Raw genomic sequence first — 19,458 nt, 5'->3', positions numbered from 1 at the left:
TTTTGTAGACTTCCCATTGATTCTGTATCTCCCAGGTAGCCTTCCATTTCCTTTTTACTTAAATTAGCCAAGGGCATTTTCTCTTATGTGCAATCAGAGAAACCTCCTTGATACAGGGTTGTTGTTTTTTTTTTTAACTTTTTAAAACTTGAATTTATTAGGGTGACACTGGTTAACAAAATCATACAGATTTTAGGTGCACAATTCTACAACACATTTTCTGTACACCATATTGTGTTCACCACCCCAAGTTAAGTCTATGTGCACCACCATTTACATTAACACAATGGAATACTACTCAGCTGTAAAAAGGAAATCTTACCCTTTGTGCCGGCATGGATGGACCTGAGGAGCATTATGCTAAGTGAAAAAAAGCCAGTCAGAGAAAGATGAGCACCACATTATTTTACTCATATGGGGAATCTTATGAAAAAAATGAACTAACAAGCCAAATAGAGACAGACTCATAGAGAACAGGCTGACAGCTGTCAGGAAGCAGGGGGCTAGGTGTGGGAGTGGAGAAATTGAGCAAAAAAGAAAAAACTCATGGACAGAATGACTATCATCAAAATCAACAAACAACAAGTGTTGGTGAGGATGTGGAGAAAAGGGAACCCCAGTGCAGCGTTGGTGGGAATGCAGACTGGTGCAGCCACTGTAGAAAGCAGTATGGAGTTACTTCAAAAAATTAAAAATGGAAGTGCCTGTTGTTGCAAATGGTAGTAGCTCCTTCTTTCTCTCTGCAGCATAGAATTCCATTGTGGATGGAACTGGAAAGCATTATGCTGAGTGAAATAGGCCAGGTGCTGAAAGACAAATACCATATGATCTCACCTTTAACAGGAAGCTAAACAACAAAACAAGCAAGCAAGCAGAAAAAAAAAAAAAACAAAGACACTGAAATAGAGAACAAGGGGATAGTGACCAGAGGGGAGAAGGAAGGGAACTTAAGGGGAAAAAGGGGGAGGGATTTGGAGGAACAAATAGGAAGGACACCGGGACGAGAACTAAGGGGGGTGGAAATGGGAGGGAGGAGGGGAGCAAGGGGTGGGGGAGGCTGGGATGGGAAAAATAGACAAAAAACTGTACTTGAAAAATAACTAAATAAAATTTAAAAAAGAAAAAAAAATGGAACTGCCTTATGACCCAATAATTCCAACTCTGGGTATTTACTCAAAGAAACCCAAAACACGAATTTGAAAGACTTTATGGACCCTTATGTTCATTGCACCATTATTTACAATCACCAAGATTTGGAAGCAGCCTACATGTTTATCAGTTGATGAGTCATTACAGATGTTTTGATGAAGGTCATTGATACTTACCATGCTGGTTATTATCTCTCAGCTCCAAAATCACCCTTATACAGGTTTCACCCTTATACTCTTCTTTATGAACTGGGACACTGCAAACCAAATTTTCTTTTGCCACTGGCTTTCTGTTAGGCTTCACAAATGGGGGGGGGCACTGTAAAGATACTGCAAGTCTGGCAGAGGGAGAAGTGACTTTTCCTTCTTGTTATGGTTTCTGTTCCTGCCCATGTTGCTCCGGCAATGGACTTTCACTAGTCTGTAGTGGTTGGTTGCAGTAGTCATTGGTTCCAGCCTTCAGTTTCTGCCACACTGCCAGAATTCTAAGAGCCAGACTCATACATTCCCTCAGAGACCGACCCCAGCATCAGTGTACCCTGCTCAGGGAACTGGGTCTTAGCTTCCTAGAGCTCCTCCTTTAAGTTTCCAAAGTCTAATAATCCCAACTTATTTTCTTTATTCCTCCATCCCTAGAGATTTCAGCTGCTTACTGCAGTTACTATCTCTGTGATACTTCAGTGTCCTTGGTTTTTGCCTTTTCAATTTTTTACATTATAATCTTTGTATATATAACTGATATGCTTTCTATTTCTGGACTGCACTCGGGTGTAGTCACTTATATTCAGGAGAAGATGGATACATGTGTGTCAGGGGAGAACATAAGTGATGAATTTTGGATATGTTAAATGTGAGAAGGCTATAGAATATCTAGATGAAGATGGTCAGCAAACAGTTGGATATATAAATCTGAAGTTAGAGAGTTCTAAGCTGGAAGTAAAGGTTTAGGGGTCACAAACATACAAATAGTCATGAAACCATGGAAGTAAAGGGATTACCCAGGGAGAACACATAGAGTGTGCTCAGTAAATACTTTTTGATAGATTGAGTGGGCACCAGGGCACAGGCAGTGTGCTATAGGATAAGCCCAAAGTTCTCAATTCAATCACTTAGGCTCATTTAAATATACTTTAAATTCTTATTGACCGATGAAAGACTGACTTTTTCTACTATGCAATAAGTAAGTCTTCATTGCTATGATTTGGGATTCTTCTAGTGCTGGGTTTTAATTCATGAAAGAAAGACACAAGGAAATCCATTTAAACATTAGTTCAATTGTGGTAAATATATATTTCATAAATATGCAATTTAACCATTGTTAAGTATACAATGCACACAATTCAGAGGCATTAATTACTTTCACAATGCTGTGAAACCATTACCACTATTTTAAAAGCTTTTTCATCACCCCACAAACAGAAAATATGTATTCATTGAGCAATAACTCATCATTTTCGGGCCCCTCCACTCAGTTCTTACCATTCCCTTGCACTCTTCACAACCTTTGACATAATTATCTGTGACAAATTGATTTAAAGTGCGGCTGCAGGAAAAGAAACAGGAGTGTCTCACTTGGCCTTCTGGGATTCGTAGTCCTGTAAACCTTTGGGCTGCCTAGCTGGCCTGAGAGCTGCGACTACAGCTCCCAGGCCTTCTTCGAGTCCCTACCGCACAGACTCAGAGCCCCATGCCGGGAGGAGGTGATTACATTGTGTCTATTGTATCCCTGGATTTGTGTGTTTGTACATTTCTCGGGACGTGAAATTGAAAGTGAAAAGCATGGCAGATGAGCAAGAAATAATGTGCAAATTGGAAAGCATTAAAGAGATCAGGTAAGTGGAATGTTGCAGCGCCCCAGGCCCCCTTGAAGCCGCCCCCCATCCCTTGCTGAGGGAGAGATCTGAGTTACCTTGTAAAGTACCTATTGTTGGCTACTTGCTCAGCAGGGTGGGAAAGGAGCCCGTACACTATGGATTTCAAGGATGGGAAGGAAGCTGGAGAGAGCCGAGACAGACTAGAGAGAGACAGAGAAACAGCGACTGACGAAGAGAGACCTCGCCAGATGTGGCTGAGGAAGCCAGATGGAGACACAAGGCGGAGGGAAGGGGGTGTTGATCCCAAGACACTTCTATCTTCTTGGGGTGGGAGTTGGGGGATGGCATTCTTGGACCCATTATTTTTTTTTCAGTGTTTGTTTGCTCCAAGGCGTACTTGACTCCTTGCTCTTTAGGTGTCGAGATTTTTTTCAGTCTCCCATTGAACTTCAGGACCTGGAGCATGGGTGAGCATTTTGAGAGCAGAGTGTAGCGCGTTGGGGCTGCTGGAGGCTTCCAGGAACTACAGGCTGGGAGTGCTGAGGGATCCCAGCCAGCCAAGGTTGGGAGGATGGCGAATGCTCATGCGTGTGTATTTGCTTTCACTCATTCACCACTTTCCCTCCTATCCCGTGCTCCAGAAGGGGGATGGGAGCGAAAGAGAATGGGGAGGAGGTCCCGCATCAGTTGGTTAAGATCTCACCAGCTGCTCTGAGGCGCCAGAGGTTAAGGGGCAAGCAGGAAAAGTGGGAGTTGCCTGTGCCCCCAACCCCTCCTTCCCTCTGGGAGTGGCTTTGGCTAGGCGATGATGTTGTCCTTGCTCAGAACACAATAGCACCCAGCCAGTGGACTGCCTGGGCTGGTACCAGGCCTTCCTTCACCTGCCCTCCTCTGCCAGAGCACCACCCTCAGCTTCCACCTTCATTCTAAGGGTACCATGGGGGCATCCTGCTGCCTCCCTTTAGTGTTTTCTAGCAACCTAGAGAAAAAGAGGGAAGGATATCGAGTGTGTCAATTTAAGAAATAAGACTGTGACCCAGAGATTTAAATTAACCCTTGGAGAGAATACCTAGAATGAGACCCCACTTTATGGTAATGGGGATGCACTTTGACATTTTTTGTGCTTTAGAGGAGTTGTAGCTTTACTTATGCAAGGGAGTAAAAGGAAGGGAACTATAGTTTATTGAACCCCTGGTGTGTCGAGCCCTTTGACCTGCTATTGCTCATTTCAGTAAGAGACCTGAAAGCTCCCAACACCTCCTTTACAACTGGGGAAACAGAGGCTCAGAAAATTTAAGTAACTTCCAAAGCCAAACAGCTTGAAAATGCCAAATTTTGACAGAAACCCAGTCAATCTACGTGCAGAGGCTCTGGTCTTTCCACTCTGTCCCATAGAGAGTCTGAGAAAGGATGGAGAGAGGAGGATGCTTCAGTTTTTTCTGCAAAAGCATCAGGAGATAAGGAGTGAGGTAACTTGGTGCAGAAAAAGGCCAGCTGTCATGATAACAATGTAGCTAATAAGAAGATTAGGTATGCAGCCTAGCATGGCGGCCTGCATCTGTAGTCCCAGCTACTCAGGAGCCTGAAGCAGGAGGATTGCTTGAGTCCAGGAGCTCTGGGCTGTAGTGCGCTATGCCGATCGGGTGTCTGCATTAAGTTCGGCATCAATATGGTGACCTCCCGGGAGCAGGGAACAACCAGGTTGCAAAAGGAGGGGTAAACTGGCCCAGGTTGGAAAAGATTAGGTGTGCAAGTGGAAAGCCTAAACTTTTTAAAAATTTTTATTTATTTATCTTTTAGAAGGGAAAGGAAGGAGAGAGAGAAATATCAATGTATGGTTGTCTCTCACACGTCCTCTTCTGGGAACTGGCCTGCAACCCAGGCATGTGCCCTGACTGGGAATCGAAACATGATCGTCTGCTTCGCAGGCCTGTGCTCAATCCACTGAGCTACACCAGCCAGGGCCAGAAAGCTTAAACTTTTACCTCACTAGACTTTAAAGAAGCCCTTGCCCAAGCCCAAGAGAAGGAATAGTTGGAAGCAAGGAAAAGTGATCTCTCCCAATGAAGACCAAATTTGATATATGACTTGTACCCTCACCAGTTTCAAACCAGGCATTCCTACCACTAATGCCTGGGATGGGATCATCAGAGGCCTAGAGAGAGGGCTGAACTCATCCCCAACCTGGAACCTGGGTGTCAGAGACCCAGTGAAGAACCTAGACTTCTACTGGCCCCCAACTGGGGACCCAGCCTGCAACTCAGGCATGGGCCCTGACTGGGAATCAAACTGGCAACATTTTGGTTCTCAGGCCGACACTCAATCCACTGAGCCATACCAACTAGGGCTGAAATCTTTTCTTTAAATTAAATTTATTAGAGTGACATTGGTTAATAAGATCATACAGGTTTCAAGTGTCCATTTCTATGGCACGTGATCAGTATGTGCCTACCACCCAAAGTCAAATCATCTACCATCACCATCTGTTTGACCCTGTTTACCCTTTACTACCCCCGCTTCCCTCTGGTAACTACTCTGCTGTTATTTGCTTTTATTTGTTTGTTTGCCTTGTTTGTTCATTTGCTGCTTTCTGTTGTATATTCCCACATATGAGTGAATCATATGGTCCTTAACATTTTCTGTCTGACTTATTTCACTTAGCATGATCTTCTCAAGGTCCACCCACGTTGTTGCAAATGGCAGTATTTCATCTTTTCTTCTGGCTGAGTAGTGTTCCATTGTCTAAAATCTTGCTCAGCAGAAAGATGGGGGATTCAGAGAAAATAATCAGACAACTTAAATACAAAACAATAGAAATCACCCAATCTGAATAGTGGGGAAATTAGATTTTAAAAAAGAAGAAGATAAAAAAGAAAGCATTGAACAGAGCCTCCACACCTGTGGGACTATTTACATTCATGTTAATTAGTTATAGTCATGTTAACATTCATGTTGACAGAATCTCAGAGAAGAAAGAGGGCAGGACTGGAAAAGCACTTAAAGAGATAGTGGATAAAAACTTTGCAAAGTGAGCAAAGGACAAACCTCCAGATTCAAGAAGCTAAGCAAACACCATCAGGATAAACTGAAAGAAATTTGCATCAAGAAACATCATAGTCAACTCTCTGAAAACAAAAGGCAAAGAAAAGATCTAGAAAGAAGCCAAAGAGAAACAACACCTTACCTATACCTTCACAGGGTGGGGAAAGAGGGGAAGAATATCAGCAGGTTTCTCATCAGAAACTGACAAAACCCTAGTGGGAAGAGGCACCTTTTTCAAGTGCTGAAGAGAAAGAATCATCACCCCAGAATCTTATGTCCAGTGATAATACCTTTCAAGAATAGAGATAACCAAGACATTCTTAGATGAAAGGAAACAGGGACTTTATCAGTAGGATGTCTACCCTAAAAGAATGACTGAAGAAAATTCTTAAAATGGAAAAGAAACAATAAGAGAAGGAGCCTTAGATGAAAGAACACAGTAGGCAAAAACACAGGTAAATACAACAGAATTATTTTCCTCTTAAGTTGTCTGAATTGTCTCATGATTGGATCAAAAATTATCTCTGTTTCATGTTCTCAGTGTTTGTAGAGGAGATATTTAAGACATAAACAGGAGGGTAAAGGAGCCCTGGCTGGTGTAGCTCAGTGGATTGAGTGTGGGCCTCAGAACCAGACAATGGAGGTTCGATTCCCAGTCAGGGCACATGCCTGGGTTGCAGGCCGGTTCCCTGCAGGCCACTTCCCAGCAGGGGGTGCACAAAAGGCAACCATACATTGATGTTTCTCTCCCTCTCTCCTTCCCTTCCCCTCTAAAGATAAATATATTAAGAAATCTTTAAAAAAATTAAAAAGGAGGGTAAAGGGATATGAAAGGGAGGTAATGTTTTCATATTTCACTTGAACTGGTAAAATGATGACATCAGAAGACTATGATAAGTTATGCATAATGTTATACTCATACAAAACACTAAAAAAGCTATACAGAGAGATGCAGTAAAATACATTATGGGTAAACTAAAATGGAATTTGAAAAAAATGTTTAAGTCAACCAGAGGAAGGCGGGACAAAGAAGACAGAAAAACTAAAAACAGAGACAACAAACAAGTAACAAGGCTTAACATATTGATACGTACGTTGAATATAAATGGTCTAAATACCCCAATTAAAAGACAGAATGAGGCCCTGGCTGGTGTAGCTCAGTGGATTGAGCGCGGGCCTGCGAACCAAACAATCGCGGTTCGAATCCCAGTCAGGGCACATACCAGGGTTGCAGGCCAGTTCCCAGCAGGGGATGCACAAAAGGCAACCATACATTGATGTTTCTCTCCCTCTCTCCTTCCCTTCCCCTCTAAAGATAAATAAATGAAATTAAAAAAAGACAGAATGGACTTCAAAACCATGACCCACCTATATGCTATTTATAATAAATTTACTTCAAATATAATGAGTAAGTAGGTTGCGAGTAAAAAGGGTAGAAAAAGATGTCATGCAAACATCAATCAAAAGACAGCAGGAGTAGCTATATTAATATAAGATCAAGCAGATTCCAGAGCAAAGAAAATACCCAGGAACAAAGTTGGACATTACATAATGAGAAAGGGTCAGTCCACCAAGACATAACAACTCTAGATGTAAATACACCAAAAAGTGATTTAAATTATCCTGCCTTTGACAGCTTTACAGTAATATGGGATGGTTACATCAGTTGGTTTAAGAATTTGAAATGGGGACAGAACTACATATATGTACTTGATGGTCATGTATGAACAGGTAAACATGCATGGGAGGTAGAAAGAAGGAAGAAGTAAAGGAAGGGGTAGAAGGAACTGGAGAAAGAAGCCAACATTTGTTGGACAGCTACTAACTTCAAAGCTTGTCTCATTTAATATTTAACCCTTCTAATGGAAATCTGTGGTCAGTATTATCCCCATTTTACAGATAAAGACACTGAGGCTCAGACAGTTTAAGTAACTCATCTATGGTAATACATAAAGGAAAGAGAGACTATATCTTTTTTTAAGATGTTATTTATTTATCTTTAGAGGGGAAGGGAAGGGGAGAGGGAGAGAAATATCAATGTATGGTTGCCTCTTGTGTATCCCCCACTGGGAACTGGCCTGCAACCCAGGCATGTGCCCTGACTGGGAATCAAACCAAGATCCCTTAGTTCCCAAGCCCACGCTCAATCCACTGAGCTACACCAGCCAGGGCAGAAAGAGAAACTATATCTTAATCATATGACATATGCATTTCAACAAATGCCAATAATCTGATGAATCATTATTCACATTAAATCCATTGCTCTACTGTTAAACCCCTTAAAGGTATAAACAGAGCCTCCTATTACTGTTAAAAAATAATGGTAATGTTATTTCTGGGTAGAAGTAGCAGGGATGATGACAATATCACCTAAATACCTGATAATGTCAAATTGAGAGCCAAACACAATCCCGGGCACAGGCCCTGCAATACACATATGCATACTCTGTTCTCACACTGATGGCAGACCTGGAAGTGGGAGGTGTTTTGGGAATGGATTCTCCTACCACAGACCATTCCACATGCTTGACTCTGACCACATGCCCAGCCCTGTCTTTCCTCCCAATCCCAACCACCCTCCCAACACTATGCTCCAATCCTTATCCCCCCAATTCCACACTGGTCTATTTTGCCCATCCATTCCTTAAGCTTTCAAGGGATGAAGAAGGAGCATGTGGATATGTGGAAAGGGGAAGTGAAGAGCGGCTCGGAAAAAAGGGAGATGGAAAAGAAGGAAGGAAAGGAGAAGAAGCCATGAAGGAGAGGAGGGAAGTGCAGCCACCACTAGATCAACTAGAGCCCTTCCCTAGCTCCCCAAGTGCATACTAATATATCTCCTCAACATGCATATGCCATCCATATGTACACATTGTACACACCCATGTTCCCATGCACAGGTATCCATATACAACAAGCTTCCCTCACTTAGGAAAAACTCATTTTGGAAGTAAATATGGTGTTAAGTAGATCCTCTTTAGTGTAAGTTTTTATCCTGGGTGTTCTCTTTTTCTCTATATATACTCTCTTGAGTAACTGCTTGTACTCCCATGGCTTTCAATATTATCCCCCAGACCCCCATCTCTACCCACTAACTTCCTTCCAAGCTTAAGCCTAATACATCCCACAGCCTATTGAACTTGTCTATAATTTCACAGGCACAACTTAAATGGGCTAACTCTTCAGAGTTTCTCTCCCTGCCCCAATCCAGCTCCTCCACCTAAACCTCTGGTTTAATGCTATCCCTCTCTGCATAGTTAGTTCCCTCACATTGAAACCTCTTGGTCACTTTGCGAGTCCTACTGTTTCTCCCTTCAACATCTGACTGACATTCTTGCCCCACTCTCCACCTCCATATTCACTGCCCCATTTTACACCTTCATCATGACTGGATATTTATGTTGTATCCGTTTCCACCTAGAAAAAATTTGTTGTCTTCATTCCCCTTCCCCCCTGCCCCCACCATCTTCCATGCCATCCATACTATGAGAAAAACCTTCCTAAAGCACTGGTGTTATGTTATTCCTCAAACACATTCACTGACTTCCCATTGCCTATAACACTATTTTTCAAATCACAAGCCATGAACCATTAGTATATCATGAAATAAATTAGTTGCTATTGCTAGTAGCATTGGTAAAAAAGATTTTTGTGGTTCTGCAAAAAATTAAGAATAGAGTGACCATATGACCCAGCAATCCCTCTTCTGGGTATCTGCCTGAAAAACTCAAAAATGTTTATTCACAAGGATATATGCATCCCTATGTTCACTGCAGCAAAAATTTACAGTGGTCAAGACATGGAAACAGCCAAATTGTCTCTCTAGAGAGCAGGGACATCAAATTCATTTTCACCCCGGGGTCGGGGGCCACAGCAGCCTCGTGGTTGCCTTTAAAGGGCCAAATGTAACTTTAGGACTGTGTGTAACTACTCCTTAACTGGGGGCAAGGAGTTCCACGCTGCTGTTGGGCAGAAATGAGATGTAAACCAGAAAAAAACAAAGTGGAGGGCCAGATTCGGCCTGCAGGCCTTGTGTTTGCCACCTGTGCTATAAATGATTGGATAAAGAAGATTTGGTAATATACAATGGAATACTACTCAGCTTTAAGAAAAGATGAAATACTGGATGGACCTTGAGAATATCATGCTAAGTGAAATAAGTCAGACAAAGCTAACCATATGATTCCACTCATATGTGGAATATAAAATTGAAACTCATAGACACAGAAAACAGTATGGTAGTTACTAGAGGGAAGGTGGGTGGAAGGCCAAATATATGGTGATGGAAGATTTTACTTTGGGTGGTGGGGACACAGTGCAGCATACAGATGATGTATCATAGAATCGTGCACTTGAAACCAATATGACCTTATTAACCAATGCCACCCCAATAAAATTAATAAAAACATAAAAGAACTAGAGAGAAAATATTAGCAAACTGTTGCATAAGAAATGATAGGTGTTCTTTGTGGAAACTTGTTTCTGCTTTATATCGTGTATGTGTGTATTGGGTCACCATGTGAAACTCATTCCTCACTGTAGGACATTTCCTGCTGTATGTCTGTTGGACGGGCATTTGTCTATAACTGTGGCTATTGTATTCATGCCCCCTCTCTCGCAAGTCTGTCCCGGATGATCCTGTCCAATTTCCATTTACCCTATTCTTTGTCCACTCAGAAGTTCCTGTGTCATAAATTTCCATTCCTCTAGGCCTTTGTCAATGCTGAACCTTCATTCTTGAATGTGCCTCTATCATTCCATGGCTGTAAAATCCTGCTCATTCTTCAAGAAAGACCAAGAACAAACACCCCTTCTTGTTTAAAACCTCAAATTCCACAGTCCCACATGTCCCAGCTGTCTTACCCTGCTTATTGAGTGAGTGCTGTGGCTAAGTCACCTCTGAAGCTGAGTGACAGACAAGCCTCCCAAGTTTGCCTCAGGAGTGGATAATCCATTTTTCCAGTACCTCTATCCTCTCCACTCTTCCTCCATATTAGCTAGCAAAGAGCCATTGGAAAGATGTTAGCAAGTTAATGTTTTTTTGTGTTCGCCCAGGACAGACTGGAGGGGCTGTGGACTATGGAGGTCAAAAATTCTGGATCATCCCTGGCTGGTATGGCTCAGTGCATTGAGTGCTAGCCTGTAAACCAAATGGTCGCCGGTTTGATTCCTAGTCAGGGCACATGCCTAGGTTGTGAGCCAGGTCCCAAGTTGGGGGTGTGTGAGAGGCAGCCGATCAATGTATCTCTTGCACATTGTGTTTTTCTCTCTTTCTCTTTCTCTTTCTCTTTCTCTTTCTCTTTCTCTTTCTCTTTCTCTTTCTCTTTCTCTTTCTCTTTCTCTTTCTCTCTCTCACCCCCCTTCCTTTCCTTCTCTCTAAAAATAAATAAATAAAATCTTAAAAAAAAAAAACTTGGATCAACCATTAAGTAAAACTGTGGCCCCAGTGACTGCGGGAAAACCTAAGGAAATATTCTGTGGTTTTCCTGGGATTCTGTGGCCATAACAGCTGCACTTTAGTACTTTGTGGGGGGGGGGGTTCATTGGAAGTTTTCCACATGAAATCAGGCGTTTAATGATGTGGATGCTTCCCTCACTTGTGCCACCAAATGTTCCACAGATTTCATTTCATGAAGTCATCCAACAACTCTACTGAGTCCCAATCCTCAGGTAGAACTTCCAAGGTTCTGAGAAGTTCCATGATGTGCCCTTTTTCACCCTGAAATTGGTAACTGACCCAGGACAAGAATTCACCCTATTAGTTTGTTTTCCAAGACTTGAAATCTGTTATATGAGCAAAGTTCCTTAGTCTGGTGGAAAGGTGATTAGGCTTAGCACACTGGATTTTCCACTTGGCTTTGTGATCTTGAGGAACACATTTTACTTCTCCTAGCCTAAAAATGTTCATCTATAAAAATGGAGCTAAACATACCTTATTTATATGGCTGCAGTTAGGATTAAATTAGCATGTAAAATGCCTAATATAGTTGCTGGAATGTAGTAGACCCTCCCAGTAATAATAGCTACTATAATTTTTAAAAGATTTTATTTATGTATTTTTTAGAGGAGAAAGAGAGAGGGAGAAACATCAATGTGTGGTTGCCTCTCATGTCCCTGCTACTGGGAACCTGGTCCACAACCCAGGCATGTGCCCTGACTGGGAATCAAACTGGCGACTCTTTGGTTTGCAGGCTGGTGCTCAATCCACTGAGCCATACCAGTCAGGGCTAGCTACTATTATTATTAAACAATGCCTTTCTTAACACTCAATTCCCTCCCAGGTCCTGGCACTTACAGACTCTTAATGAACTTTAAGTTGAATGAATAAAAGCCGCCTCCCATCATGGTAATATCTTTGTTTTTCTGAGTCTACTAAAACTATAATCAGTATCCTAAATGACCGCCTGTTTGCATTCATTTTTTTGGTCCTGTAAATATAATTGTTCAGCCCCGCTGATGGTCAAAGCAGTGTAATAGATGACATGGAGTTCATAGAGAGAAATGTGGTATACTGCCAGTCTCTAGACGGTTTTTATGTACACAATCATCTAGATTTCAAATTGCTTTATGCACAAATCTATACATGTAGAGGACTCAGTTGACTATAGCTGCATGCCCTTGGGCTAGTTCCTTTCCCATTCTGGACATTTGTTTTCTTCATCTCTGAAATGAAGAGGATGGATTTGATTTGTGGCTGGCAAATAATGTTCTGAGGAGCCCTGGAGGTGCCAAAGGGCTATATGAAGGACTACTGTGATAGAGTAAACTACAGCTGGATTTGAAGTGAAAATAAGGTCTCTGGGGGTCTCACTTCCACTTCGGCTATAACAGTTATGATTTGGTCCATTTTCTATATTGGATCACAGTCATTTTATTTGAAGAAAGGGCTATTATCATCCATCACCCACAGGATCTATCACACTGTTGGATAAATGGTACTTAGTTAATATTTTTTGTCTACTTGATTGATAGAAAATATAAAGAGAAGGGAGCTAGTATATGTGTGTGTGTGTGCATTTAAACAGTGGCTGGCATGATTCCCATTCTGTAGATTTGAGAAAGGAAAGGCCTTTTACTTAGATTTAATCTTAACCCAAACTACCCAGTTGCTGGACAGAGGGTAGAATGTAAGTCATTAGATACTAAAGCCTAAAGAGCAGAGTAAAGACAACCACAAGGGTGATGACTCCCCAATTTCCTTTTTCATTATTAATCCTCTTCCCATTCCTCCTGGGGATCTCAATTGACTAACTCCATTAAAAATCTATTTCCTCTCACGATTTGATGAGTCATTTATTGTTCTAGGAAAACAAGAGCAGAGGAGTAGAAACAGCTTAGAATTTGGGTGCAGATGGTGATGTGGGTTTAGATTTAATTCTGTGTGCAGTAAGAAGCCATTACAGGATATGTATATTTTTTATTCCTCAGCTGGATTAAATAATCCTCAGAAGATATACTTATTGATTTTATTTTTTAAAGATTTTTGTTTATTTATTTTAGAGAGGGGAAGGGAGGAAAAAAGAAAGGGAGAGAAATATCAATGTGCAGTTGCCTCTCATGTGCCCCCTACTGGGGACCAGGCCTGCAATCCAGGCATGTGCTCTGACTGGGAATCGAACCAGTGACCCTTTGGTTCGCAGGACAGTGCTCAATCCATTGGGCTACACCAGCCAGGGCTACTTATTGATTTTAGAAAGAGGGAAGGGATGGAGAGAGAAGGAGAGAAACATTGATTTGAGAAACATCCATCGGTTGCCTCTCTTTCATGCCTTGACCAGTAACTGGGACAGAACCCACAACCTAGGTATGTGCCCTGATTCGAATCACACCTGTAGTCTTTCAGTTTATGTGACAACACTCCAGCCAACTGAGCCACACCAACCAGGGCATTAAAGAATATATTTTTAACAGTTTTATTGAGTTGTAATCTGCATACCATAGAAACTATCCATTTTATGAGTATACATGACTTTTAGTAAATTTACTGAGTTTTGCAACTATCACCACAATACAATTTTAGAACATTTCCATCATCCCCAAGAGAGCCCTTATGCCCAGTTTCAGAAATCTCTGTTATCCACCCACAGCCCCAGGCAACCAGTAATATACTGTCTGTCTCTACAGATTTGTCTTTTCAATACATTGCATGTAACTTAGCATGTTTGTTTTTGAGGCTTATACACATTAGCATATATCAGTATTTCTTTCCTTTTCATTTATTTTTAAAAATTTGTATTGAATTTATTGGGATGACATTAGTTTTTAAAATTATACAGGTTTCAAGTGTACAATTCTATAATATACCATCTGTATATTGTACGTGCGTTCACCACCCCAAGTCAAGTCTCCTTTCATCATTTATTCCCCTTTACCCTCTTCTACCTCCTCCCTCCCATTTTCCGTGTGGCAATCACCATACTGTTATCTGTGTCTATGGGTTTTTTTAGATTTTATTTATTTATTTTTAGAGAGAAAGGAAGGGAGGGAGAAAGAGATGGAGAGAAACATTGATATGCCAGAGATACATCAATTAATTGCCTCTCTCATGCCCACAACTGGGGACCTGACCCTAAACCCAGGCATGTGCCCTGACTTGGAATTGAAACAGCCACCTTTCAATTCACAAGTTGGCACTCAATCCACTGAGCCACACCAGCCAGGGCTATGAGTGTTTTTTTGTTTGTTTGTTCGTTTTTGCTTAATTCCTTCACCTTTTTCACTTAACCCCCCGCAACCTCCCAACCCTCTGACAGCTGCCAGTCTGTTTTCTGTATCTATTAGTCTGTTTCTATTTTGTTTGTTTCATGGTATGGGTATATCGCATACTGTTTATTCCCTCACCAGTCTGCAAACATTTGGGATGTTTCCACCTTTTGGCTGTTATGAATAATGCTGCTCCAAACATTTGCCTATAAAAGTCTTTGCGTGAAAACATGTTTTTATTTATCCTAATTAGATTCCTAAGAGTGAAACTTCTGGGTTATATGGCAAGCATGCACATACCTGTTTAAGATACTGCAAAGCTGTTCTCCAAAGCGGTGGTGCCAATTTCCATCTCCAGAAGCAGAATATGAAGGTTTCAGTGTCTCTACTTCTTCAACAACACTTGTTATCGTGTGTATAAAAAGGACATTATAGCCACTCCAATGATGTCAAGTGGTAGTTCTTTGTAGTTCATCGTAGTTTTAACTAGCATTTGCCTAATGACTAAACTTGTTGATCATCTTCTTCATGGGTTTATTTGCCACCCATACATCTTCCTTGGTGAAGTGTCTATTCAAACCTTTCCCTTATTTATCAGTTGAGTTGCTTTTTTTTTACTTATTGTAAATTTTGAGTGACTTTTATATATTCAGATCCAAGTCCTTCATCAGATATATGCTTTGCCAAGATGTTTTCCCAGTCTGCAGTGTGTCCTTTAATTCTTTCAACAGTGCCTTTTGAACTGCAGACTTTTTTTTAGTATAAATGAAGAAATCCAATACATCAGTTTTTTAAAATTTAATTTATTTATCTTTAGAATGGAAGAGAAGGAGAGAGGGAGAGAAATATCAATGTATGATTGCTTCTCCTGCATCCCCTGCTGGGGACTGGCCTGCAACCCAGGCATGTGCCCTGATGGGGAATCAAACTGTGATCTTTTGGTTCACAGGCCTGTGCTCAATCCACTGAGCTACACCAGCCAGGGCCCAATACATCAGTATTTTTATGGAGTGATTTTTGTATCATATAAAAGAAACCTTTGCCCAAGCCAAAGTCACAAAGATCTTTCAGAAATTTTATTTTTAGGTTTTACACGTAGACCTATGGTCCATTTTTCACTTAACTTTTGCATATGATGCAAAATATAGGTGAGTGTTTATTTATTTTTTAATTTATGTATTTTTGCATGTGGATATCAGTTGTTTCAGGACTGTTCAGTGAAAAGGCCATCCTTTCTCTACAGCATTACCTTTGTACCTTTGTCAAAAGTCAGTTGTCTACCTACAGAGATGGGCAAAAGTAGGTTTACAGTTGCATTGTGACACCCTCTTGAGTTAATAGAGCTAGTGTAATAATCATAACCTGCATGTCTTTTTCCATGTGAACAAGTGTGAACCTTCGTTTGCCCATCTCTGTATTGAGGGGGGTGTTATTTCTGGACTCTCTATTCTGCTACATAGGTCTATTTGTATATCTTTTCTTTTTAAAGACTTTATTTATTTACTCTGAGAGAGAGGGGAAGGGGACCTGGACTGCAACCCAGGCATGTGCCCTGACTGGGAATCAAACAGGCAACCATTTGGTTTGCAGGCTGGCACTCAATCTACTGAGCCACACCAGCCAAGGCTATTTGTGTATCTTTATGCCAATACTTCACTATTTTGATTATTTCACCTGTATAATAATTCTTGAAATCAGGCAATGTGAGTTCTCCAACTTTGTAATTCTTCTGCAGCGTTTTTTGGACTGCTCTAGACTGTGCATTACTATATAAATTTAAAATTCCAGTACCAATTTCTCCCCCCAAAAGCATGCTGATATTTTGATAGGATTGCATTGGCTTTATACATTAATTTGTTGGATTTCACCAGTGTTTAAATAATGTCCTTTTTCTGTTCTAGGATCCAATCCAAGATACTACACTGCATTTAGCCAGCTTTCTTTTGAACAGTGTTAGTATGGTGTGTGTTCATCATCCTTCTACTTGTTTCTTTAATTTTAAAGTGGGATTCTTATAGGCAACCCATAGTCTTGTTTTCATTCAATCTGACTATCTGCTATTTAATTGGTGGTATTTGGACTATTTATGTTATAGTGCTCGTTAATAAGGTCAGGTTTTAATCTACCACTTTGCTGTTTTCCATTGATTTCATCTGTTTTTTGTTCCTTTTTCCATCTTTTCTATCCCTTCTTTTGGATTATGTATATTTTATGGTTCCATTTGAACTCTTTTTCTTTTTTTGAAGATTTTTATTTATTTATCTTTAGAGGGGGAAGGAAAGGAGAAAGGGAGAGAAACATCAATGTATGGTTGCCTCTTGTGCGTCCCCTGCTGGGAACTGGCCCGCAACCCAGGCATGTGCCCTGACTGGGAATTGAACCAAGATCCTTTGGTTCACAAGCCCACACTCAATCCACTGAGCTACACAAGCCAAGGCTCTTTTTCTAACTTATTAGCTGTCATTCTCTTTTGTTATTTCAGTGGGTGATTTAGGGTCTATATTAGATATCTTGTCAAAATTGATTTTATACTACTTCAGATATAGTGTAAAAAACTCATAACACTATACTTTTATTTCTCCCTTTGTGGTCTCTGTGCTATTACTTTCATGTACTTCTTGGTTTAAACTGTTATCTTTTTAAAATACTTTTTACTTGGCAATTTTAGTTGACATACAATATTATATTAGTTTCAGGTGTATACCCTAGTGATTAGACATTGTATAACTTACTAAGTGATCATCCCAATAAATCTAGTGCCCGTCTGACACCATACATAGTTTTAGAATCTTATTGACTATATTCACTATGCTGTACTTTACATCCCCATGACTATTCCATGGCAACCAATTTGAACTTCTGAATCCCTTCACCTTATTTACCCATACCCCTAATCCCCCTCCCATGTGGCAACCATCACAATACTCTCTGTTTCTGTTCTTCTTGTTCATTTATTTTGTTTATTTTTAAAGATAGATTTATTTATTTATTTATCTATTTTAGAGAGAGGGGAAGGGAGGGAGAGAGGGAAAGAAACATCAATGTGTGCTTGCCTCTCACACAACCCCTGGGGACCTGGTCTGCAACCCAGGCATGTGCCCTGACTGGGAATCGAACCAGTGACATCCTTTGGTTTTACAGGCCAGCGCTCAATCCACTGAGCCACACCAGCCATGGCTATTTTGTTTTTGTTTTCATTTTTAGAGTCAATTGTGGATAGATATGTATTTATTGTCATTTTACTGTTTATATTTTTATTCTCCTTCTTCTTCCTCTTCTCCTTTCCCCTTTTCTTCTCCTTCTCCTCCTTCTCCTTCGCCTCCTTCTCCTTCTTCTCCTTCTCCTTCTCCTTCTCCTTCTCCTTCTCCTTCTTCTTCTTCTTCTTCTTCTTCTTCTTCTTCTTCTTCTTCTTCTTCTTCTTCAAGAAGACCCTTAAACATGCCTCTACTTGATGGAGCCAGTATTTCTACAAGCTTTGTGAACATATAAAATGCATTCATAATAACTATTAGTGTCCTTGGCTTCTAATTTTATCAACCATGTCATCTCTTGGTCAGTTTTATTATTCTCTGTGTTAGGGGTTGCATTTTTCCTGCTTAATTGCACACCCGACAAGGTTTGCTTGGATGCCAGACATTGTGAAATTTACCTTGTTGATTCTTCTTATTTTCACATTCTTATATATATGCTTGAGGTTTCTTCTGGCATGTCATTAGGGCACTTGAAAGCAGTTCTGTCCTTCTGGGCCTTGTTTTTCAGCTTAGTTAATAGGACTGTAGCAACATTTAGTGTAGGGCTCATTTTCTCCAGTAGCAAAGCAAAATTTTTTCTTTGTACTTTAATGCTTTGTGAACTGTGAAGTTTTTCCACCTTGGCCATTTAAACTAGTCACTCTTCCCAGCCCTGTGTGGGTTCAAACACTTTCCCCTAATCCTTTTGAGTGGTCCTTTCCTTGGCCTCAAGTAGTTTCCTTATGCACATATGCTGATCAATACCTAACTGGATATTTGAGTAGGATCCTTTAAAGTTTGTAGCATCTCTCTCCACAGGTCTCCCCTCTCCAAAACTTGTTCAAGTGAAGTCAAGATTCCTTGGCTTCCCCAGACTCGTAGCCTCATTTCCTCAATTAAGGTAGACTGCCAGGCTCTGAGTTGCCCACCTTGCCCTGCAACCTAGAACATTTCTCTAGGCAAAAAGATAGGGTAATCTTTGGGGTCATCTAAGCTTTTTCATTCCTTAGAAATCATCGACTTTACTTGTGTGATGTCCAATGACTTAAGCATCGTTGTTTCACATATTTTGTCTGGTGTTTTTGTTTCTTTCTTTTATTTTGTTTTAGTTATTTTGTATGAGCAGGTATGTCTGGTCTCTGTTACTCTGTCTTCACCAGAAGTGTAAGTCAGGGTTATTCCCCAAAGTTGGTTTTAAAACATCAGATTTCACTCTTTAAGACAAATGGTTTATATTTTAAAAATCTAAAGTCATGATGTGTCTTAAATATAATGCTACCTTTCTAGCATGTTTGGCCAAGGGGTAATTGTGCTGTTGTCAATGCGTATGAACTTGGCCATGGCTGTTCATATTATCATCCCTTTAATTGACTTGTGTGCATGATTGCCACTGTATGTGTTTGGTTGAATTGTCATTTAGAATATCTTCAAAAAGATTTCATCATGATTCTCCCTTGAAATGAAAAGTTATTGTGTAGGAGGAATGAATCAGACTACAAACTTCAGATAAAATTAGTGTCTTAA

At 40.7% G+C, this 19,458-nt stretch overlaps 1 protein-coding gene across 4 annotated transcripts in view; it reads left to right on the top strand.

Moving 5' to 3' along the window:
- Nucleotides 1–2,779: 2,779 nt before the first annotated feature.
- Nucleotides 2,780–19,458, top strand: part of ZC4H2 (zinc finger C4H2-type containing) — a 31,662-nt gene continuing 14,983 nt past the window's right edge. The window contains exon 1 of one of the 4 annotated variants that reach the window (XM_037135178.2): nucleotides 2,780–2,980. In XM_037135178.2, coding sequence (XP_036991073.1) covers nucleotides 2,928–2,980 — 53 coding nt within the window. In that variant the 5' untranslated portion in view covers nucleotides 2,780–2,927. Of the gene's footprint in view, nucleotides 2,981–3,351; nucleotides 3,430–6,426; nucleotides 6,460–19,458 lie in introns of those variants that run through there. The other 3 variants (XM_037135180.2, XM_037135179.2, XM_053666507.1) reach the window with 3 other exon arrangements.

Source organism: Artibeus jamaicensis, unplaced genomic scaffold, assembly GCF_021234435.1.
Source record: "Artibeus jamaicensis isolate MK-2021 breed Jamaican fruit bat unplaced genomic scaffold, CSHL_Jam_final contig_457, whole genome shotgun sequence".
Classification (NCBI taxonomy): Eukaryota; Metazoa; Chordata; class Mammalia; order Chiroptera; family Phyllostomidae; genus Artibeus; species Artibeus jamaicensis.
Note: the sequence above shows the minus strand (reverse complement) of the source record. Positions and strands in the feature narration are given on the sequence as shown.